The 23,849-nt window shown below is 33.3% G+C and overlaps 3 protein-coding genes and 2 non-coding genes across 6 annotated transcripts; 2 read left to right on the top strand and 3 right to left on the bottom strand.

Annotated features, from left to right (window-relative positions):
• The first annotated feature begins 385 nt into the window (after window positions 1-385).
• On the top strand, window positions 386-1,051 carry LOC6044964 (B9 domain-containing protein 2). Its single transcript, XM_001862354.2, has one exon. It carries the CDS (start codon window positions 493-495, stop codon window positions 1,027-1,029), a length of 537 nt encoding a protein of 178 aa, XP_001862389.2. The 5' UTR covers window positions 386-492; the 3' UTR covers window positions 1,030-1,051.
• On the top strand, window positions 986-12,256 carry LOC6044962 (tectonic). Its single transcript, XM_038265639.1, has 4 exons — window positions 986-1,405; window positions 10,506-10,712; window positions 10,777-10,933; window positions 10,986-12,256. Exons 1-4 carry the CDS (start codon window positions 1,010-1,012, stop codon window positions 12,233-12,235), a joined length of 2,010 nt encoding a protein of 669 aa, XP_038121567.1. The 5' UTR covers window positions 986-1,009; the 3' UTR covers window positions 12,236-12,256.
• On the bottom strand, window positions 1,601-1,673 carry Trnak-cuu. Its single transcript has one exon. It is a non-coding gene; the product is annotated as a tRNA-Lys (tRNA).
• On the bottom strand, window positions 7,904-7,977 carry Trnan-guu. The gene has a single exon. It is a non-coding gene; the product is annotated as a tRNA-Asn (tRNA).
• Window positions 12,257-17,676: 5,420 nt separating the features above from the next.
• LOC6044961 lies at window positions 17,677-22,143 on the bottom strand. Of its 2 annotated transcripts, none has more exons than XM_038263791.1 (2): window positions 20,983-22,143; window positions 17,677-18,853 (listed from the first exon to the last, which is right to left on the bottom strand). In XM_038263791.1, exons 1-2 carry the CDS (start codon window positions 22,004-22,006, stop codon window positions 17,718-17,720), a joined length of 2,160 nt encoding a protein of 719 aa, XP_038119719.1. In that variant the 5' UTR covers window positions 22,007-22,143; the 3' UTR covers window positions 17,677-17,717. The 2 variants fall into 2 exon arrangements, with proteins under 2 accessions (XP_038119719.1, XP_038119720.1); XM_038263792.1 differs by having other exon boundaries at window positions 17,677-18,850.
• Window positions 22,144-23,849: the final 1,706 nt, after the last annotated feature.

Below are 23,849 nucleotides of genomic sequence, written 5' to 3'. Positions count from 1 at the left end.
TAATGATGCAGAAAGGCTTCTTAGGGCATACCGAAGTCACCACAAAAGTTTCAGCTGGATTAAAAAATAGAATAATTAGACTTATTTCGTAGAGAATGGTTCAATAAAGAATTTTGTCATATGTTCGGTTATCATATAACAAAAAGTCTACACTTAAATAAAAAAAATACAAAATTTCTGTATGTATTCTAGGATACAAAATTGTATTAATTAATTTAAACCAAAACTTAACTTATCACAAACTTATCATCAAGACATCCTCCTTCAATTTCATTTTCCAATCCGTTCCACGTGAATCCGTGCCCCGAAACCACGTGCAACCTCCATAACAACGGGTCGCTTCCATGGCAACGGTATGTTTGGCCACCCCACCACCGTACCGCAAAGTGTCATTTTCGTATCGCACTCCAAACAAAGTGGTTCCCCTTTAAAAAAAATAAAGCTACTAAATCCGGTGATGCCCCGGCGGAAGCCCTGTCCCCTTCCCGCCTAATGGCCGAGCTACACATCCTGGGAGAGCTGTGCCACGCGTCGCATTTTGAAGAGCCGAACCTGTTCTGCAAGTGGAGCGTCCAGTTCGGGTCCAGCTGGAAGGTGATCGAGGGTCACTGCGAGGGACAGAGTGCCGCCAGTACGGCCCGCGTCGACCCCCGGCGGTCCCACTTTGGAACGCCGCTCGATTTGCACCTGGCCTGCCGGGGAATCCAGGGTTGGCCAAAGCTGCACGTGGAACTGTTTGCGCTCAACTCGTTCGACAACTACTGGCCGGTCGGGTACGGCTTTGCGTTTCTGCCGACCCAACCGGGGCTGCACCGGATCCGGGTGGCCACCTGGAAGGTTTCGTCGGCCAAGTTTGTCGACACGGTGCGGGAGAAGTTTCACACCGGTGGGTTCACCGTGGCCAAGAGTGACACCGTGTTTTCCGGCATCGAACGGTACAAACTGCTGACAAAATCAGCCGGAAGTGTCGAGGTGGAGTTGATGTTGATATTTAAAAACTTTGCCGAAAATGGCGTCGAATTGCGGTGAAATTTTAGCGATTTTGATACTAGTAGTAACTGTAGTCGGAAGTTACGGACAACATAGCAATCTGCAGCACTTTGTCAAGATTGATGTTTCCAAAGTGAACCAGAAGGTGGCCAACGAAACAGGAACCACTACAGTTCCCGACAACACTTCAACAACTGTCGAAACTACTACAATCAGTAGCACAACGCCCGGAAGTACCAGTACTACCACCGGAAGTAAATCGGAAACGAGCACGAGTAGTACAACAGTTGCTTCAACAACGTCTCCAAAAACTACCCAGAATCCAACTAAAGCAGAAGAACCTTACGAACCACCGAAGGAAGGTCGTCTCGTTAAGACCATTCCCACCGGGTACTATTGCAGCTGCGATCTGAAGGTCAGTATCACTTGCAACGTTGGCTACAACAATAAAAAGCAGCCTGGAGATGCGGGGCATCGATCCCCGTACCTCTCACATGCTAAGCGAGCGCTCTACCATCTCAGCTACATCCCCAATTAATTTACTGTTAAAGAAATCAACAGAAACTGACCAATAAAGGTTACTTAGATAGAAGCTTTAAAAAATACTCTGCGCCCAACGTGGGGCTCGAACCCACGACCCTGAGATTAAGAGTCTCATGCTCTACCGACTGAGCTAGCCGGGCCGACAAAACACCGAGTTTAACTTATTCTAGTAGTAATCATCAATAAAAAAAACTCTAAATTTGAAAGGAAATAGGGTATATGGCCCTATTTTGGACCTACTATGCAAAGCGTCAACATATTTCGCATAGTTCTCAGGAACGGTCTAACTAATTTGGCTCGTTTCAGGATTGTTTTGTGCCTTAATTTATGCTGAACAAAGTGTACTATTGAAAATTTAAAATAATTTAACCATTCCATTGTAATAAGCATTTCAAGTAAAACATTTTTGGATGCTTTTGGACTTATTGAATGTATTTTGGAGACATCGCTGAACCTATTTTGGACCTACACTCTGATTGGTTGAAATTTGGACAACTCGAATTGCGGCGTGCGGTGGCAACACGTACACTTGCAGAAACTCGGTTTGATAAACCAAAGGGCCTATCCACGATTATAATTTGGAAAATATTTATTTCAGAAATTAAATAATTATGATGAAACAATGGATTTGAATTTGAAAACGTGTTTTAATCATATTGAATGGAAACTCTTTTTTTACTGTGAACAGACACGGACCACTGCGACACTTGCGTATCTATTGTAGTATGATCTGTTCTCAGGTTTTCTGTTTTGCTGCTATACACAGCCTGCCGAACGATCGTCTTCCGTAGCGCTATTGTTTGAGCGAGACAGTATTTGACAAATTATTCGAGCAGTTGCCCCTCTCATTCCCCAGACCAATCCCCCAAATGCCATGCCACACGAGCACGAGAGACCGATCCGAGGACGTGGAGATGAGCGAGATTGAGGGAAATCTCGTTTATTTTTGACCCATCTAGAGATCGTTACCGATCATATAGCCCAATCTTCAGCTCGAATTTTGCCTGAGAGCATGTGACCGAGTCGAAAGTAGCATTTGAAGCTCTTCTCTGCGTATTGTTACAGAGTTCTTCAACGCTCAGACTCAGTCGCCAACATATCGTCCGAGAGATTGGATGGGATGGGTTTTGGAGAGGCTTGGGACTTGACAAAGTCAATTCCCGCAGCAGCCGATATCCCCTCTCGACCGCCACCTACCCCTTTTGCCTCGCCAGATGGGTTTCAAGCCATCGACCTTCCGCTTACAAAGCGAAACCCGTACCACTACACCAGGGGAGCTCGGCGAATGGAAACTCACGCATTTTTAGCAGGTCTCTGTCCTATTTACAATTTGCATATTCTTACAACCTAATTGTACAAGCATTAGAACATAAAAGACAACCCGTTATTACTCGCAATAAAAGCACCTTATCTTAAAATTAAATGAATGACACAGATACATAACAAGTTACAATGAAAAAAGGTTCTAAATTTTACGCAGAGCTGTTGTTCAAATATTATTAAACAATCAAGAAATTTTAAAGGGAGATTATAGCTTGTAACTTGGTGTGAAACTTTCTCATCTGTCATGTTAAACTTTACAGTTGCTTGACAAAAGTTTAACTACATGTTGCACTTTAAAACAATGTAATATGTATTTGAAAAAAAAATCTTTGTTTGACTACCAGGGTGCCTTTGATAGTCATAGTTTGTCTTGTTAAAAGCAGATTTGAGGTTTTCAAACATTATTTTTACTTCAAACTTACCATCAATTAGGTTGCTGATATAATTTTTAAGAAAATCATTTATGTCAATACTTAGTTAATTATGTTTATAAGCTTTTTAATATAATACATATAAATTTTAGGTAATATTGTTAAAAATTCAGAACTTTGCCTGAAATTCGTTGAAACTAGTTTTGTTCATTAAATTATGGATTTGTATTACATGTATAACTGAATTTAAATAATGAATCAAACGTTTTCACATTTTATTTGAAATTTGTTTTACTGGAAATGCATTTAAATTGTGAGATTTTTTTAAAATTATGTTTCAAAAACAAATAATATTTAATAATATTAATATTACTTATTTTACCTTTTCCTAGTACCCTTTTCCTAGTAGAAGATTGTCCGATGAATCCGAAAATGCATTCCGTTTTACGATTCAAAATCATGTTCATTGAAAAAAAATCATGACATGTTGAGAAGATGAAATAATGCTATTTATCAACATTTTCTTAGTTATAGTTAACATACTTTTTAAACTTTTCAAAATTTCATGAAAAGTTCTTCATGAGGTACTTTGAGCACTTTTCTACCCCGGTCATTATGATTCCATACCATTCCGTACGTATTCAATTTTTACTCTTCATTTTGCGGAAAAATATCAAACCTATCAAAGTCACCCCGGCTATATGTCTCAAATCATAAAATTCATAATGTTAACATCGCATTAACCGCTTATGCTTATTTTTTTCCGAAGTTTTTTATTTTTCTAGCTGGTTTAATTGTGTTTCTAACATGATTGACACGGTAAAATTTAAAAGTGTAATTTATTATAAACAAACGCTGCCAATAGAGCTTTATGACGTTTTGCGTACACACACTAGCGCACCATTTGATTTTGCTGGCCGGACAAAATTTAACCTCAATCTTTTTCTTGTACGTACACGCAATACATACGCACGTAGATTGCTCTGTTGTGAAAAAAATCGTTATACCTGTATTTTCAAAATCATACATAGATAAATATGCAAAAATCAGATAAAATTTACAAAAATATATTATTCATGTGTATATTTCTCTGATTACTTTGCAATACGTCTTAAAAGCCATCACGATCTCCGACAGATTTTTGATTTTTTTCTGAACCAAACCAAATTTTGTTTGTTTTCTCGTAAAGATCATTTAAAAGACGTGCAGATGATAATTAAAGCATTTTTTATTTATAATTCGTAAATTGATCGAGAACTAATGAGCAATTCTCTACGAAATCGGTCTTTTTTCTTCAATTTTAATTTTTGTATTTTTAATCCGGCTGAAACTTTTTGGTGCCTTCGGTATGCCCAAAGCCATTTTGCATCATTAGTTTGTCCATATAATTTTCCATACAAATTCGGCAGCTGTCCATACAAAAATGATGTATGAAAATTTAAAAATCTGTATCTTTTGAAGGAATTTTTGATCGATTTGGTGTCTTCGGCAAAGTTGTAGGTATGGATACGGACTACACTGGAAAAATAATACACGGTAAAAAAATTTGGTGATTTTTTATTTAACTTTATCACTAAAACTTGATTTACAAAAAACACTATTTTTATTTTTTTATTTTTGATATGTTTTAGAAGACATAAAATGCCAACTTTTCAGAAATTTCAGGTTGTGCAAAAATCACTGACCGAGTTATGAATTTTTTCAATACTGATTTTTCAAAAATCGAAATTTTGGTCGTAAAATTTTCAACTTCATTTTCGATGTAAAATCAAATTTGCAATCAAAAGTACTTTACTGAAATTTTGATAAAGTGCACCGTTTTCAAGTTATAGCCATATTTAAGTGACTTTTTGAAAATAGTCGCAGTTTTCATTTTTAAATTAGTGCACATGTTTGCCCAGTTTTGAAAAAATATTTTTGAAAAGCTGAGAAAATTCTCTATATTTTGCTTATTCGGACTATGTTGATACGACCTTTAGTTGCTGAGATATTGCAATGCAAAGGTTTAAAAACAGGAAAATTGATGTTTTCTAAGTTTCACCCAAACAACCCACCATTTTCTATCGTCAATATCTCAGCAACTAATGGTCCGATTTTCAATGTTAATATATGAAACAATTGTGAAATTTTCCGATCTTTTCGAAAAAATATTTTTGGAATTTTCAAATCAAGACAAACATTTTAAAAGGGCGTAATATTGAATGTTTGGCCTTTGTGAAATGTTAGTCTTGATTTGAAAATTCCAAAATATTTTTTCGAAGAGATCGGAAAATTTCACAAATGTTTCATATATTAACATTGAAAATCGGACCATTAGTTGCTGAGATATTGACGATAGAAAATGGTGGGTTGTTTGGGTGAAACATAGAAAACATCAATTTTCCTGTTTTTAAACCTTTGCATTGCAATATCTCAGCAACTAAAGGTCGTATCAACAAAGTCCAAATAAGCAAAATATAGAGAATTTTCTCAGCTTTTCAAAAATATTTTTTCAAAACTGGGCAAACATGTGCACTAATTAAAAATGAAAACTGCGACTATTTTCAAAAAGTCACTTAAATATGGCTATAACTTGAAAACGGTGCACTTTATCAAAATTTCAGTAAAGTACTTTTGATTGCAAATTTGATTTTACATCGAAAAATGAAGTTGAAAAATTTTACGACCAAAATTTCGATTTTTGAAAAATCAGTATTGATTAAAAATTCATAACTCGGTCAGTGATTTTTGCACAACCTGAAATTTCTGAAAAGTTGGCATTTTATGCCTTCTAAAACATATCAAAAAATAAAAAAAATTAAAAATAGTGTTTTTTTGTAAATCAAGTTTTAGTGATAAAAAGTTAAATAAAAAAATCACCAAATTTTTTTTACCGTGTATTATTTTTTTCCAGTGTAGTCCGTATCCATACCTACAACTTTGCCGAAGACACCAAATCGATCAAAAATTCCTTCAAAAGATACAGATTTTTGAATTTTCATACATCATTTTTGTATGGACAGCTGCCGAATTTGTATGGAAAATTATATGGACAAACTAATGATGCAAAATGGCTTTGGGCATACCGAAGGCACCAAAAAGTTTCAGTCGGATTAAAAATACAAAAAAATCGAATGACCGAAATCCTAGAGAACTGCTCTAATCGAAAAATTGATTTGTTTACAACTAGCGCTTAGGATCATTTTAAAACTTTACTCAAGTTTTTTTAATTTAATTTTTAACTTTTTCAAAACCCCTTGTAAGCGATGTTGACAGCTCCTTCACGGTGACAGCTGACGATTTAACAACTAGACCCTTTAATTTTCAAGACCTTCAATTCAAAATCGTTTCCAACAATTTTAGCCAGTTTGCATTTTTGAAAAAAATTAAAAATATATGCGGCTAAATTGTTGAAGACAAAAATAAATCAACATCAGTTTAAATTTTGGGATACTTTGCAATCGGTTAACAATCATCTAAATCTCTAGCATCAATTTGCATTTTTATCGTTTAAAAACATATTTTCATTGTTTCTGTTAATCATTTGCTTTTAAAGCTTGGATTTCTTTCAAATAATTACAGTAACGAAATTCAATTCAAAATATTAAATTAAAAATTATCAATTAATTTCAATGTAATATCGAAATATATTGATAAACTAAACTGGCAACACCTTGTTATACATGTGTTGGTGATAGCCTTGAACCGACGGCAAAGTAGGTCCAAAAACTGATCCAATGCGACTGATTTGAAAAAAATATTTTGAATTGAGTTTTTTTTCGATAATAGAATAGTTATTTCAATGGTTTAGTGACGGAAAACAAGAAAGAATTAAATAAACAACAGTTACATTGCTCGAAAACCGGACGAAATTGCTTGGTGTCAGTGCAAAACAGAAAAAATCATCAAGGTTTCGCGAGCCAAATCTGATAAGCAACGAGGCCGAATTTTTTGGACCTAATCGATGTGCTAGGAAAATGAAAGGAAGTTCGAATGGCGTTGGAAAAAGTGGCTGAAAAAGCGGAAATAATCAAAAATGTTAACATTTTTGGAAGAGGTAAGATACAAAACGATCCTGTCTACACTTTCTGTTGGTTGGATTCAGTGAATTCGTACTTTAAAAGCCTGAACTACCTCGATGAAAAAAAATAGGTCCAAAATAGGTACTAGGTCCAAAATAGGGTCATATACCCTAATTATGGGTGAAACAAAATGATGGGAACATTTAGGAATGTTGACAGATTTTATTATTGAAAAAATGTGTTTTATTACATCAGAAAATGGGGAATATTTCATTTTTCGAGCCCAAGAATTTAAAATAAGCCTTATTTAAAACCAATTTTAGGTTCAGCTTTGCCATTGCCATATTTACTCAAAGTTTAAGATAGGGACCATCCATAAACTACGTGAGCACTTTTTTTTGTAATCTCAACCCCTCTCTCAAGTTTAGCGACCCAAAATCAAATTCGAGTGGTTGTTTTTGTTGTGATTGGACTGCTAAATGAAAATTCTCAAAATTTCGCTACTGGGGTCATATTTGAGTCAAAATAATGCAAAAGCAAAACAAAAACAAAATTGAACAAGAACGAAGTAAAATTTTGGCAATGATTTCGGATAGTCTGGATCTGTGTCTGGAGTGTATTTTAAATAAAAGTCACGTAACTGCATTAAAAACGATTTGTTTCCAAAAAGTTACTCGCCCCCGGGTGGACTCGAACCACCAACCTTTCGGTTAACAGCCGAACGCGCTAACCGATTGCGCCACGAAGGCGGCTTATTTTTTTGTAGTCAACTTTTAATTTATATCCTCAACATCACTTTTTTACTGGTTTAAATCAAGCAAGGTTGAAAGAAAATCATAATACGTTCAATTCCTGTAAACAACGACTGACTGCGGCAAAACACGATTTGATCAAGATGTTGTTAGTTAATCGAATAGATTGATTACAACGGAGTTTTTTTTTTTCAATTTAAAGATTTTGTTACAGTTAACAATTAATTTGCAAGTTTTCGAGTTAAGGTAGATATTCAATTGAAATAACATTCCGTACTCGACTATCCAAAGATTTGACTAGGTATCTGAAATTCGATTATTGGAAGGTTCTAGGTGGTTCTAGAGAGACTTCGGAAAATAGAATAGAATTCTCTTAGAAGTCGGTATTCCATTTTTATTTTTTTTTTTTATCCGGCTGGAAATTTTTGCATCACTAATTTTTCCATATAATTTTTCATACAAACTTGGCAGCTGTCCATACAAAGCTGATGTATGAAAATTCAAAAATCTGTATCTTTTGAAGGAATTTCTTGATCGATTTGGTATCTTCGGCAAAGATTTAGGTATGGATAAGGACAACACTGTAAAAAAATATACACGATAAAACAGAATTTGGTGATTTTTAATATAACTTTTTGTTACTAAAACTTGAATTGCAAAAAAAAACATTTTTTTTATATTTTTTATATTTTGATATGTTTTAGGTGACATCAAATGCCAACTTTTCAGAAATTGCCAGGTTGTTAAAAAAATCATTGACCGCGTTAAAATTTTTTGAATCAATACTGATTTAAAAAAAAAATCGAAATATTTGATTAATTAATTTTGATAAAGTGCACCGTTTTCAAGTTAAAGCCATTTTAAGGTAACTTTTTTGAAAACAGTCGCAGATTTTCATTTTTTTTAATTAGTGCACATGTTTGCCCACATTTGAAAAAAATATTTTGAAAAGCTGTGAAAATTCTCTATATTTTGCTTTTTTGAACTATGTTGATACGCCTCTAAGTTGCTGAGATATTGCCATGTAAAGGTTTTAAAACAGGAAAATTTATGTTTTCTAAGTCTCACCCAAACAACCCACATTTTTCTAACGACGATATCTCAGCAACTAATGATCCGATTTACAATGTTAAAATATGAAACATTCGTGAAATTTTCCAATCATTTCGAAAACAATATTTACAAAAATTTTAAATCAGGACTTATCTTTCAAAAGGGTCAAACATTCAATATTGCGGAATCAGTATTGATTGAAAAATTCATAACTCGGTCAAAGATTTTTTGCCCATTCTGGAAATTGCTGAAAAGTTGGCATTAGATGTCCCCAATAACATATCAGAAAATGAAAAAAAAATAGTGTTCTTTTGCAAATCAAGTTTTAGTGACAAAAAGTGAAATAAAAATCACCAAAAAAAATTTACCTTGTATATTTTTTTTCAGTGTAGTCCATACAACTACAACTATGCCGAAGACACCAAATCGATCAAAAAATTTCTTCAAATGATACAGATTTTTGGATTTTCATCCATCATTTTTGTATGGACAGCTGCCAAATTTGAATGGAAAATTATATGGACAAACTAATGATGCAAAATGGCTTCTTTGGGCATACCGAAGGCACCAAAAAAGTTTCAGCCAGATTAAAAAATACAAAAAAAACATGGAATGACCTTTCTGAGAGAATTTACAGTAAATATCCTAACGTAGCCGCCATCTTCGATTACAGACTATTAGTTCACATTGGAGCATATTTTAATAAAATATTATAGAGAACTAAATTTTGATAAGAATTAAAAATAATCGTGTTTCCAATTCCGAAGTGTTTATTATTCGTTGTGAAATTTTGGTGAGGACTTCGGATAAGTAATCGAGTTCTGGCTATATTCGACAGTTTCTTCTGAATAATAAGTTTATTTTATTTCTATTTTTTGCTAAACCAATGTCTAAATTCGTAAAAAATCAAATATGTCTTAAATCAAATGAACCTTCTAAAACATATACAGTCTCACAGTCAGAATCGATTATCCGAAGCCTTCTCTTATTTTTGATTGTCGAGCTTATATATATGTATGACCCTTAAACTGCCGTTCTACGCATAATTGTCCCATGTCATTTTTGGACGATTCTGACTTTTTATCATTTTAAATTTTAGTTTAACGTATACTTTCAGAAAAACACATAAAATCTAGTATTTTCTTAGTTCTGAAAATCATTGCTAAAGTTATCTAGATTTTGAAATCCAAGATGGCGGCAAAAATGGCGGCGATCAAATATTGAAAAAAATGATTTTGTAATTTAATAGCAAAATTAACTATTCAAATTTGTCTAAAAAAGGGTCGCGGAACTCGATTTTGATGGGCAAAATAAGAAAGTCAAAAAATATTTAAAAAAAAATGTTTTGTTTGTGATTCGATTATCCGAAGTCCCATACTAACCTTTGGATAATCGAGTCTGGAATGTACATAATAACATACATTTTACCTACTTCCGAAAATTTCGATTTAAAAGATTTCAACAACTCTCAGATCAACATTTGCGACGTAAACTGCTGCTGCGACATCGACTGCAGCGACCAGATCCTGCGCACGTTCAGCTGCTCCGAAGAGCGGCTGGACGTTGCCGAGTATCACCACCGCGAGGGACTCCAATCGTGCGAGGTTCAGGGTGGCTTGTTTTGCCTGGTCGGTGAGCATCGGCCACCGGAAGAGGGGGAGGACGGCGGCGGTGGTGTGGTAAGCTCAATTATTCAAGTTTATTCGAAATCATCCATAGAAATTATAATTTAAAATTTTACAGTTTTACGATCCAAGTCTAAAGGAATCTTCGACCAAGTACAAGTGGAGTGAGATATTTCCGGTCGGGGATGTTCCAAAGCGAGGACCGGTTTCAACCTACCGTGTCAACGATCGGATCAAACTGTACAACGAAACCAGTGAAAAGATTGAAACTTTGAGTAAGGAATTCATATTTTCACAGTTAGTCAAAATTGACCTTTCTTCCCGCAGCTCTTCCGTTCTCGCTAACCAACTCCGAGTGTCAGCTGGCTCAACCGGTGCGCTACCTTCGCGATCAGTCTACCGACTGTCTCCGATCGCTGGAAGATCTGGAGCTGTTCAACCTTGCCTTGCTGGAGCAGCAGGCATCCGTCCGATATCTGCGATCGCCCAAGGCGGAAATCATGGAACACTGCCTGGACGAAGACTGCTTCAATAGCTCGGTCCGGTTCTGCGATCTCTCTGGACAAAACTGTCAAAAGACGAACCAGAGTAGCGTCAACGATGCGGAAGGGTCGTACAGCTGGTACTGTCCGGAGGTCAAGATTCGCTTCGTTCACAATTACACTCACTTGACAGCGATGGAAACTAGACTGCTGTGCGGATCGATAGACTTGGAACAGGACACCATTTGGCAACGGATTTCGGTCGAGTTCAAGCGGAAAGACGAGGAGAAGTTCTCCCGGAAGGTCAGCGGGAATCTGGGATACCTCGTGGGCAAACCCGTGCTCGTAACACGTCTTCTAATCCCAGAAAATGACACCATCGAAGAAAAACGTTCCAAAAAGTACATGCTCAGCTACTTCACAAACGGAACGCGCGATCCGGACGAAACCTTCCGTCTAAAACTGCCCAAAAGTCGACGCAACCAATGCGTACTGAACGACCAGTTCCACCACCAAGTCCTGTTTGGAGAAAGCATCTGGACCAAGTGCAACTACTCACCCCAGCTGAACGTCAGCATCGAATCCAACCTAACCCTATTCTGTCAACAACTTCAAACCAACATCAACGACCTGCTTCTACACAACCTAACTCCAACCTCCAGCGACTACAACTCCCTCAACCTGTACCTCTCCAAGTACGGCAACCCGGTCAACCGAAGTTCCGACTGGATCCAGCTCAACTCCCAAAACTACATCAACGAACCGGTGACGGCCTCGTCCAACGGCGGAGGATCATCGCCCAACTCCCAGCTGTTCAGCTGTAACAACATGCTGCTGAACGTCAAGTATCAGTTCTACCACGGCAAAGCGACCGTTCGGCATGTGCCCCGCCAGAGCGTGCTCCAGGAGGCGGAGCTGGTCTTTGGGCCGCGCGTGAATCTGCAGTTCACGATGGACGAGGAGATTCGGGTGCCGATCTACGTGCAGGTGCAGTTCTTCGACTTGACGGCGGCTAGTGGGGGAAATTGGCTTCGAGGAAGCAGTTTGCACTTGATTGTGTTTGTGTTTAATTTGATGGTACTATTAATAAAGTAAACATTGAGCGGAATAAATAAAAGTCTATATGACAACTAACTCTTATTGGACATTGTGGTTGAAGAAGCATTAACAGTCTGGACCCGAAGCCTAATTTTTCTGTTACATTCTTATTGGAATTCCATATAAACTGTAACGGGGATTGCAGGCACCGGGTCCTGACTATTAATTGAATTCTTCAAGCGTAAATCTGAAGGGATCAAGAAATTATTCATCTCACAATAATTTTTTTAAACAATTTTGAAATTTAAAGGTTTTCAAATTTAAATTTTCTAGGGTTTTATGGTTTTAGAATTTCAAGCTCTGTTAATTTTAGAATATAAGAATTTAAAATTTTAAGGATTTAAGAATATTAACATTTCTAGTATTCAAGGGTCCTGATTTTCAAATCAATGAACAGAAACCACTCACTCATCGCCTATCCATTCGTCGCCTATTCCAACCCGCTAGCATTCGTGAGCAAATGAGTCTCGCAAGCAGTCAGCGAGTGGCCTGAACTGTTCACTCAGCGAACAAATACATCGCGAAATTTTTTGCCTACTCCGTCGCTCGACGACACTCACACACTACCACGCTCAGCGAAGAGCCATTCTCACAAAACGGCAGCGCGGCAGTCTTTTTGTTTTCCCGCCCTCAGTTTGCCATCAATTTGATTTTTCTTGGTGGATGTTTCTTTGAATAATGCCTATAATGTTATGAAATCAAAATAAATGCACAATTTAATTGATACCTAACATTGATTTTAGGCAACCCAAATCAATGAGTATAACGCAGCGCATCAGAGAAAAAATGTTTTCAGTTCAGAGTGATCGGCGACGTTCGGCCTGCCTGAGCCGTTCGGAGACTGAGCCGATCAGAGAGAGAAGGAGAGTAGAAAAAAGAGTGTTCGGAACGAATGGTTTCAAAGTGACAAACAGTAGGAATTCATCAGGGCAGTATCGCGTCGCCTGCTATTTGTGCTCGCGAATGGAATGGTTGATTTTGAGCAATCAGGACTCTTGCGTTGTATTACAGTTTCTCAGTATTTTTAGTATTTTTAGCATTTTTAGTATTTTTAGTATTTTTAGTATTTTTAGTATTTTTAGTATTTTTAGTGTTTTTAGTATTTTTAGTATTTTCAATGTTTATATTTTTTATAAGTATTTTTATTTTTTTTTTGTATTTTTAAAAAATTTAGTATTTTTAAAAAAATTTAGAATTTTTGTTTTTTTTTGTATTTTTAAGTATTTTTTTGTTTTTTTAAGTATTGTTAGTACTTAGTCACTCTTATTTTTTGTATTTTTAAAATTTTTAGCATTTTTAAAAATTTTGAGAATTTTTGGTTTTTTTTGTATTTTTAAGTATTTTTTGTATATTGTGTATTTTTAAGTATTGTTAGTACTTTAGGCCACTCAAATCCCATTTTCAAATTCCCGACTTTTTTCAGACTTTTCCAGAATGCTCAAATAATACGCATTTTTTATCTAAAGAATGATTTCAAACAAAAAAAAATCAATAAGAAAAGTCAATACTAACCACCAAAAAAAATTAAATGAATTTAAAAATAATCCAAACATAGGCATTTTTTTGTAAATACAGAAACTAAACAACAATTACAAAAAAAAAAACTTCAAAAATGGAATTTAATTATTATGATTCTGAATAGAAACACAAACAATTAGTCTTTAAAAAATCGAAAAACAGTACTTATAACTTCCATGTTATTTTCTAAATTGGCAAGAGTATAGTTTTTGATACTTCGTTTTATCTGGAAATGACAAAAAGTCAAAGATAACTGAACTTAAAATTGCGTTCCTATTTTTAAACTTCATCATCATTTTAAATCAAAGAATGATTAAAACATAACTGCTGATATTATTCATTCAAAAGATTTAGAAATATGTCAAGGAATTTATAAAAAAAAATTGTTTGCCAAGTTCCCTTTTTAATTTTGTAATTTCTGATATTGTATTTTTAATCAATGTTAATTTATCTAGTGGTCAGTATTTGACTGTATCTGACTTTTTTTTCAATGAACATTCAGTTTGATGTGATTTTATGTTTTACCACTTATTTTAAGCAAAATGTTTGAAGAGACAATTTTTTTACAGTTTGGAATAACTCTAAATTTGTTGGATTATTTTTTTTTGCAATTTCAAAATTTTCTTTATGTTTTCAAAACGTAAAAAGTTTTTCAATATTGGATTTTATTCGTTAGTTAAGTTTTCCGAAAACTGAAAATCAAGCTTTATGTATAGTACACAGAAAAAAAATCATGGTAATATTACATCTGGGAAGGGGTACATCTTTTATGTAAGAAAAAAGGTGTAATTTTACCTCTGGAAATGTGTAATTTTACCACTTTTCTGGTGTAATGTCACTTTTTCAGTCTAAATTGAGGTAAAATTACATCATAAAAGAGGTAATATTCAACCTTCCAAAATTACAGCTTCCAAATTTACATTATTTTTTTCTGTGTAGGTTATTTACCCATACTCTCAAAAAAAGTTTAAAGGCAACATTTGAAAAAAAATATTTTTAATTACTTAATGAATTAAGTTAAAAAATTGAAAATATTTACCAAAAAAACTATTGCCAAACTCAAGTTGGAATCTGTTTTTAAATATTCAATCTATGTGACAAAATGAAATAGAATCATAACTCTAAGCTGGCCATTAGGCTCTATTTTTATATTAGTTTTTTATGAACTTAATCTCTTGTTTGATAAACAAATATTAATAGAGATCATATGATTCATGAAAAATATTATGAAGATCTGTGTCAAAGACTCCAATATTAATTAAATTTTAGAATGTCTTAAACAGCTTTTCCATACTCAAATATATTGATATAGTGAAAAGAACCTTAAATTTAATGTAAGTTACTAAAGCAGAATTGAGCGAATTCAATTTGAAAATTGCACAAAATATTACAAAATTATTCAAGAGTTAAAAAATTATTTTCAAACAAGTATGCTTAGAATTCCCTACTTTTCCCGACTTGTAGACAAAAATCAGAAATTCCCGACTTTTCCCGATTTTTGGCGGATTTTGGCAAATTCCCGACTTTTTCCCGATTTCCCTGTACTTTTCGTAATCTTGAGATATTCAGTATTTTTGGCATTGTTAGTATTTTAGTATTGTTACTATTGATCATGGCAATGATGGAAGTCTTTACGTTCATTAATTTTAGTATTTTAAGTTTTTTAAATATTTTTAGTATTTTTTTTCATTTTTTTTTTTTGTTTTTAAAGTATTTTCTGTATTTCTATAATTTCTAGTATTTCAAGTATTTAATTTTTTTTAGTTTTTTTTTAGCATTTTATTTTTTTAGTATTTCAGAATTTAACAGTTGAGGAATTTAAGAATTTGAGAATTTAACAGTTGAGGAATTTAAGAATTTGAGAATTTAAGAATTTAAGAATTTAAGAATTTAAGAATTTAAGAATTTAAGAATTTAAGAATTTAAGAATTTAAGAATTTAAGAATTTAAGAATTTAAGAATTTAAGAATTTAAGAATTTAAGAATTTAAGAATTTAAGAATTTAAGAATTTAAGAATTTAAGAATTTAAGAATTTAAGAATTTAAGAATTTAAGAATTTAAGAATTTAAGAATTTAAGAATTTAAGAATTTAAGAATTTAAGAATTTAAGAATTTAAGAATTTAAGAATTTAAGAATTTAAGAATTTCAGAATTTCAGAATTTCAGAATTTCAGAGTTTCAGAATTTCAGAATTTCAGAATTTCAGAATTTCAGAATTTCAGAATTACAGAATTACAGAATAACAGAATTACAGAATTTAAGAATTTAAGAATTTAAGAATTTAAGATTTAAGAATTTAAGAATTTTAGAATTTTAGAATTTAAGAATTTAAGAATTTAAGAATTTAAGAATTTAAGAATTTAAGAATTTAAGAATTTAAGAATTTAAGAATTTAAGAATTTAAGAATTTAAGAATTTAAGAATTTAAGAATTTAAGAATTTAAGAATTTAAGAATTTAAGAATTTAAGAATTTAAGAATTTAAGAATTTAAGAATTTAAGAATTTAAGAATTTAGGAATTTAAGAATTTAAGAATTTAAGAATTTAAGAATTTAAGAATTTAAGAATTTAAGAATTTAAGAATTTAAGAATTTAAGAATTTAAGAATTTAAGAATTTAAGAATTTAAGAATTTAAGAATTTAAGAATTTAAGAATTTAAGAATTTAAGAATTTAAGAATTTAAATTTTAGAATTTAAGAATTTAAGAATTTAAGAATTTAAGAATTTAAGAATTTAAGAATTTAAGAATTTAAGAATTTAAGAATTTAAGAATTTAAGAATTTAAGAATTTAAGAATTTAAGAATTTAAGAATTTAAATTTCAGAATTTAAGAATTTAAGAATTTAAGAATTTAAGAATTTAAGAATTTAAGAATTTAAGAATTTAAGAATTTAAGAATTTAAGAATTTAAAATTTAAAAATTTAAAATTTAAAATTTAAGAATTTAAGAATTTAAGAATTTAAGAATTTAAGAATTTAAGAATTTAAGAATTTAAGAATTTAAGAATTTAAGAATTTAAGAATTTAAGAATTTAAGAATTTAAGAATTTAAGAATTTAAGAATTTAAGAATTTAAGAATTTAAGAATTTAAGAATTTAAGAATTTAAGAATTTAAGAATTTAAGAATTTAAGAATTTAAGAATTTAAGAATTTCAGAATTTCAGAATTTCAGAATTTCAGAATTTCAGAATTTCAGAATTTCAGAATTTCAGAATTTCAGAATTTAAGAATTTAAGAATTTAAGAATTTAAGAATTTAAGAATTTAAGAATTTGATAGTCATAGATTTCGATAAATTATATTAAGATTTGGAGAAATTTTTATTGTGGAATTTTAGAATATTAGAACTTGATAATTTCGGATTTACAAATAAAAAAAAATGTTTTATTTTTATTTTGGAATGCAAATTTGAATTTATGCTCGCAGTTTTTGAATTTGATTTTTTGAATTTCGATATGAAAGTTTGCTAAAATTGTCTTCAGAATCACCTGGACGAACTAGTGATGCAAATTAGCTTCTTTGGTCACAGAGAAAGTACTCAAAAAGGTCCAGCCAAATCAAGATGTGTCTCAACCAAAGCCTATGCGCATAACACAATTTGCATTATTTGTTTTGTTTTTTCGAAAGTTTGTTACAAATATTTCAAGTCAAATAACTCAGGTCTTACCTTTTCGATGAGTCGAGAATTTAACTTTAGTCTGAAATAAAAGAAATTTCAGTAAATAAACAGTTCACTGATTAAGGATGCACGCGCTTACCCGCAACTTTTTCTGTTAATTCTCCGCATTTACGATGATAATGTATTAATAGCTGCCAATGTTTCCAAAACAATGTCTATTTACGGGGCCGCAGATAGCTAGCCGATTCAAAGTCAGGACAGTTCTTTACAGTTCTACCAGAGGAAAAACAAAAGCAATCTTCATTCTTTCAACAAACGCATTATTTCTGCCGATTAGCCTTCACGAGATAATGCCGAGCGTTCGCGCCACACTCTGGAAGTCCGTCCGGGCCACGTAGCAACCGGTCATGACACGCTTGCCGGTGTAGGCCATCCGTCCGTGCAGCAGGCGCCAGTTGTTGAACAGCATCACGGTGCCGGGTCGGAGCGAGAATTGCCACGCATTGGCCGGATCGTTGATTTCCGCGACGAGGCCCTTGTAGTCGGCGTAGAATTGGGGCATTTGCTGCTGGGGGATCGTCTTCATGATCGAGCGGTCGTACGTGTTGACGCGGATCTGTTCCAGCTCGCCGGTGAGGATGTTGGTTTTGAGAACCGGGGTCGTGTCCACGTGGTATTGGCCGTGCTCGATGTACTCGCAGGACAGCGGGACCTTGGTGAGACGTTCGTAGGCTTCCGGGTTTTTGAGTTTGTACTGTTCGGCGGCCTTGAAGCCATCGATGAGGATCGTTTCGCCGCCGGTTCCGTTGAACTGGATGCAGTGCAGCACTTGGATGGCGGCCGCTTCGCTAAAGTACGTGTTGTCCGTGTGCGGTCCCAGGTACGCCTTGGTGTACGACGTGTCCGAGTGGTCCAGGTTGTCGGTGAAGGTCCACATTTCACCGAAGAAGGTCTTGTGAATCGGAAAGATCCGTTTGATGGCCATCTCGGTGCTTTGCGTGTTGGCGGGCACCTTTTCGATGAACGCCACGCCGTACGTTACCAAACTCGACACCAACTTGTCCACGACTTCATCGTCACAAAGCAGCTCGTTCAGCTTGACCCGGCAGTAGTCCGGACAATCGCTGATAAACTCCCGGTCCCACAGAACTGGCCGCAGCTGCTCCTGCAGAGTCGCTTCCCGGTGCGACTCGAACAGATTGTCAAACACAAAGCTCAACTCGTACGCTGACCGGTGGCCGTCCTTCCAAATCACGTTCAAACTGCCGTCGCGAACCTCGTAACTTTCTGGCGCCACATCGTCCGGAATGTCCAGCACCGATAGCGTCCGCTGGAAGGTCTCGTGGTTGTAGCACTCGTTGCACCGGCAGTGATCCCGCAGCCAGATGTAACTCACCGGCACCGGTTCCTCCTGGCCGGGCCGCACCAGCGTCAGGAAGTATCGTTCGTCAACGGTCGTTTGCTTCATCTCAGCTGCTGGAAAGAATTCCAAAAACGTGTTAATCGTTACCAGGTCCGGTTCGAACTGAACACACGGTGGGTAAGAAGGGGATTATTATGCGACTTGCATGCACCTCGGAAATTCTTTCTGGAGGTTGTTGGGGGGACTATTCTGAGTCAGAAAAATCAACTTCCAAAATATTCTGTCGGTGAAAACGAATTTTATCTCGATTTGAAGTTAAAAACCCTAATATATCACCTAAAAACTCAAAAATACGTCTAAAAACTCGGTCTATCTCTGGAAAAAGATGTACATTTTGATCTAGATATCAATTTTTAGTTCACAAAATATATTACTGACATAGTACACCTCAAATCGATCCATTACTTGAGTCCCAGCGTCATCAGGAGGTGTAAAATAATGTTATTTCTAAAAAAATATTTTCAATTTACTCTGGTAAATAAACTGTCATGTCTGAATTCAAAAACTAATGTTGCAGCATTGTTTGAAGAATTGTTTTGCAGATAAAAGTATGACATTTTATCCATTTAAAGTAAAGTTATGTCTATTTTAGTGGGAAAATTTCTACCAATTTTCAAAATTCTTCGATATTTAACTCATGCTTGTTAAAAACAGCTACCATGATCATACTCAGGAGGATGTAACAAAAATTATAATTTAACGGTCATTCAGGGGCTGGTTACGGGGGGCATACTGAGCTCAAGTTCCAAATATGAGCTGGATTGAATTTAACCGGAGCTGGCGTTTTGCATTTGAATTTTTAATGAGATCTAACTCGTAGAAAACACTTTTTTCAAAAATATAGATTTTTTTGTCACTTTGGCCACTGAAGCGTTTATTTTAAACGTCATTGGGGTGTAGGACAGATCCTTGCAGATGTTTTGGTATATAGAATATTGAATTGAAGCACTCTGGAGCTCGGTACAGGCCTTCATTTTTTTTTAATTTTTTTATGAAAAACGTCTCAGCAGAAAACATAGGCGCAGCGCCATTTAATTTTGCTCAAAACTTCAATTTTATATAAGTCAAAACATCTGCAAGGACCTGTCCTACACACCAAAGATGTTTAAAATAAACGCTTCAGTGGCCAAAGTGACAAAAAATCTACATTTTTGAAAAAAGTGTTTTCTACGAGTTAGATCTCATTAAAATTCAAATGCAAAACGCCAGCTCCTGTTAAGTTCAATCAAGCTCATATTTGGAATTTTAGCTCAGTATGCCCACCGTAACCAGCCCCTGAATGACCGTCAAATTATAATTTTTGTTACAACCTCCTGAGTATGATCATAGTAGCTGTTTTTAACAAGCATGAGTTAAATATCGAAGAATTTTGAAAATTGGTAGAAATTTTCCCACTAAAATAGACATAACTTTACTTTAAATGGATAAAATGTCATACTTTTTTCTGCAAAATTGTTCTTCATTTCGTTTGCAACAATGCTACAACATTAGTTTTTGAATTCAGACATGACAGTTAATTTACCAGAGCAAATTGAAAATATTTTTTAGAAATAACATTATTTTACACCTCCTGATGACGCTAGGACTCAAGTAATGGATCGATTTAAGGTGTACTATGTCAGTAATATATTTTGTGAACTAAAAATTGATATCTAGATGAAAATGTACATCTTTGTCCAGAGATAGACCAAGGTTTTAGACGTATTTTTGAGTTTTTAGGTGATATATTAGGTTTTTTAACTTCAAATCGAGATAAAATCAGTTTTCACCGACAGAATATTTTGGAAGTTGATTTTTCTGACTCAAAATAGTCTCCCTAACAAGCTCCAGAAAGAATTTCTGAGGTGCATGCAAGTCGCATAATAATCCCCTTCTTACCCACCGTGAACAATCATGTAATACGGAGGGGGGCAAAAATCCGCGCACGATCGGATGAGACGGCAAAAAAGCTGTCTGGCGTTCGTTGATAACGCGACACCGGCGCAATCGACGTGCGTGGCGTTTTGATGAGTGAAATTTCCAAACAAATTCTGCTGGGTTATCAATCCCGGAGATAGGGTGCAACGCGAGCTATCGCCAGCAGCAGCTATCAGTTGGCCTTTGGAGTGCGTCGCTGGACAATGGGCGCACTGATTTTAATTGTAAAGTTTTTCTAATTTACCTAAAATGATTCAAATCATACCTTTATCTTCCTCGCCCTGGGCAATCTCCTGGAACAGCTTTTCGTCGAACGGGATCGCTCCGCCGTCCGCACAACCCATCTTCCGCTGCAATTTGGCCAAATTCTCCGGCGTACACTCGAGCAGGGCCAGCACCTTGGTCATTTTGGTCGTCTTGTCCTCCGCGGACACGTCCAGCACTTGCAGCTGCGCGTCCGACGGTTGTTCAAGCCTTTCCACTGATGACGATTCCGTCTCCGCGTCCGTTTGCGTTTCCGTTGAAACCGTTGCCGGCACGGTTCGGGTGGGGGGCGTCAATCGGAACGAGGGCTTCTGGGGAGATGTGGCCAGCTTGATTTTGCGCAGGATGAGTTCCTGCCTGGCTTGGCCCTTCAGCACGGTCACGTCGTCGGATTCGGCGTTGTTCCGCACTTTGAAGATTTTGGCCGGGGTGCTGCCGGCGAGGGATTTCACCGAAAGGGTTCGCTTTTGAGCTTGACCGGCCGGTAACGGCTTTGGCGTCGGAGTTGGAATCTCGATGATGTCGATCTGTTGCACGGACGACTGCTGCTGGACAGAATCCTCGACACTGTCGGTATTGTAGATGCACATCATGTTCGACTCCTGGTCCAGAACCTGCATGTCGTGGCCGGGTTGAACTTCTAGACTGACCGTAACCACATTCCCCATCGGTTCCTCATTCTTCTGCTCCTGCGACATCCTCTCGGCAGATATCCCAGGCCTTGCCATGGGCGGAATAACCCGGTTCAGTCCCTCCGGATGCCACAGACCGTTCAGATTGAGCGACGGATTAGCCGTCACGTTCAAACTGCGCGAAAGTTTGTTCTTGTAGTCCGAGTCGCGAAAGTGTCGCGAACAAACAAAGTGCTTGCCCCGGATCGCGTCCACGTCCAGATGTTCCAGCTCCTGAATCCCCAGAATCAGCTTCCACTGTTCGGCCCGCTCTCGGTCCGACGGGAACTTGTGCACCAGCTCGAATCGTTCTCCCTGGCAGCACGGCACAACGCAGGGCCGAGGTTTGGCCATTGGTGCGGGGAGCGAGTGACGCGGAGCTTCTTCAGGTTCGGTACTCGGAACCTTGGCGTTAATCCGTTGCTGGACAGAAATCGCGGCTCTTTTCGATCAGATTGCTGCTGTTGTTTATATTTTGTTTTTGAAGTTTTATAACAGCAACAAGAAATTTAAATTTTTAGTACAAATCACTCAAGGGATATACACTGTAAATGGGAAAAGCCTGTTTAGTGTTTATTTTAACACTAAAATTAAAATTATCAAATAATTGAATTATTAAATTATTAAATTATTAAATTATTATATTATGAAACTATTAAATTATTAAATCATTAAATTTTTATATTATAAAATTATTGAATTATTAAATTATTACATTATTAAATTATTACATTATTAAATTATTGCATTATTAAATTATTACATTATTAAATTATTAAATTATCAAATTATTAAATTATTAAATTATTAAATTATTAAATTATTAAATTATTAAATTATTAAATTATTAAATTATTAAATTATTAAATTATTAAATTAATAAATTATTAAATTATTAAATTATTAAATTATTAAATTATTAAATTATTAAATTATTAAATTATTAAATTATTAAATTATTAAATTATTAAATTATTAAATTATTAAATTATTAAATTATTAAATTATTAAATTATTAAATTATTAAATTATTAAATTATTAAATTATTAAATTATTAAATTATTAAATTATTAAATTATTAAATTATTAAATTATTAAATTATTAAATTATTAAATTATTAAATTATTAAATTATTAAATTATTAAATTATTAAATTATTAAATTATTAAATTATTAAATTATTAAATTATTAAATTATTAAATTATTAAATTATTAAATTATTAAATTATTAAATTATTAAATTATTAAATTATTAAATTATTAAATTATTAAATTATTAAATTATTAAATTATTAAATTATTAAATTATTAAATTATTAAATTATTAAATTATTAAATTATTAAATTATTAAATTATTAAATTATTAAATTATTAAATTATTAAATTATTAAATTATTAAATTATTAAATTATTAAATTATTAAATTATTAAATTATTAAATTATTAAATTATTAAATTATTAAATCATTAAATTATTAAATTATTAAATTATTAAATTATTAAATTATTAAATTATTAAATTATTAAATTATTAAATTATTAAATTATTAAATTATTAAATTATTAAATTATTAAATTATTAAATTATTAAATTATTAAATTAATAAATTATTAAATTATTAAATTATTAAATTATTAAATTATTAAATTATTTAATTATTTAATTATTTAATTATTTAATTATTAAATTATTAAATTATTAAATTATTAAATTATTAAATTATTAAATTATTAAATTATTAAATTATTAAATTATTAAATTATTAAATTATTAAATTATTAAATTATTAAATTATTAAATTATTAAATTATTAAATTATTAAATTATTAAATTATTAAATTATTAAATTATTAAATTATTAAATTATTGAATTATTAAATTATTAAATTTTAAAATTTTTAAATTATTAAATTATTAAATTATTAAATTTTAAAATTTTTAAATTATTAAATTATTAAATTATTAAATTATTAAATTATTAAATTTTTAAATTATGAAATTATGAAATTATGAAATTATGAAATTATTAAATTATTAAATTATTAAATTTTTAAATTATGAAATTATGAAATTATTAAATTATTAAATTATTAAATTATTAAATTATTAAATTATTAAATTATTAAATTAATAAATTAATAAATTATTAAATTATTAAATTATTAAATTATTAAATTATTAAATTATTAAAT

This window comes from Culex quinquefasciatus, chromosome 3 (genome assembly GCF_015732765.1).
Source record: "Culex quinquefasciatus strain JHB chromosome 3, VPISU_Cqui_1.0_pri_paternal, whole genome shotgun sequence".
NCBI classification, from domain to species: Eukaryota; Metazoa; Arthropoda; class Insecta; order Diptera; family Culicidae; genus Culex; species Culex quinquefasciatus.
The sequence above is the reverse complement of the archived record's forward strand: the minus strand, read 5'-3'. Positions and strand labels throughout refer to the sequence as shown.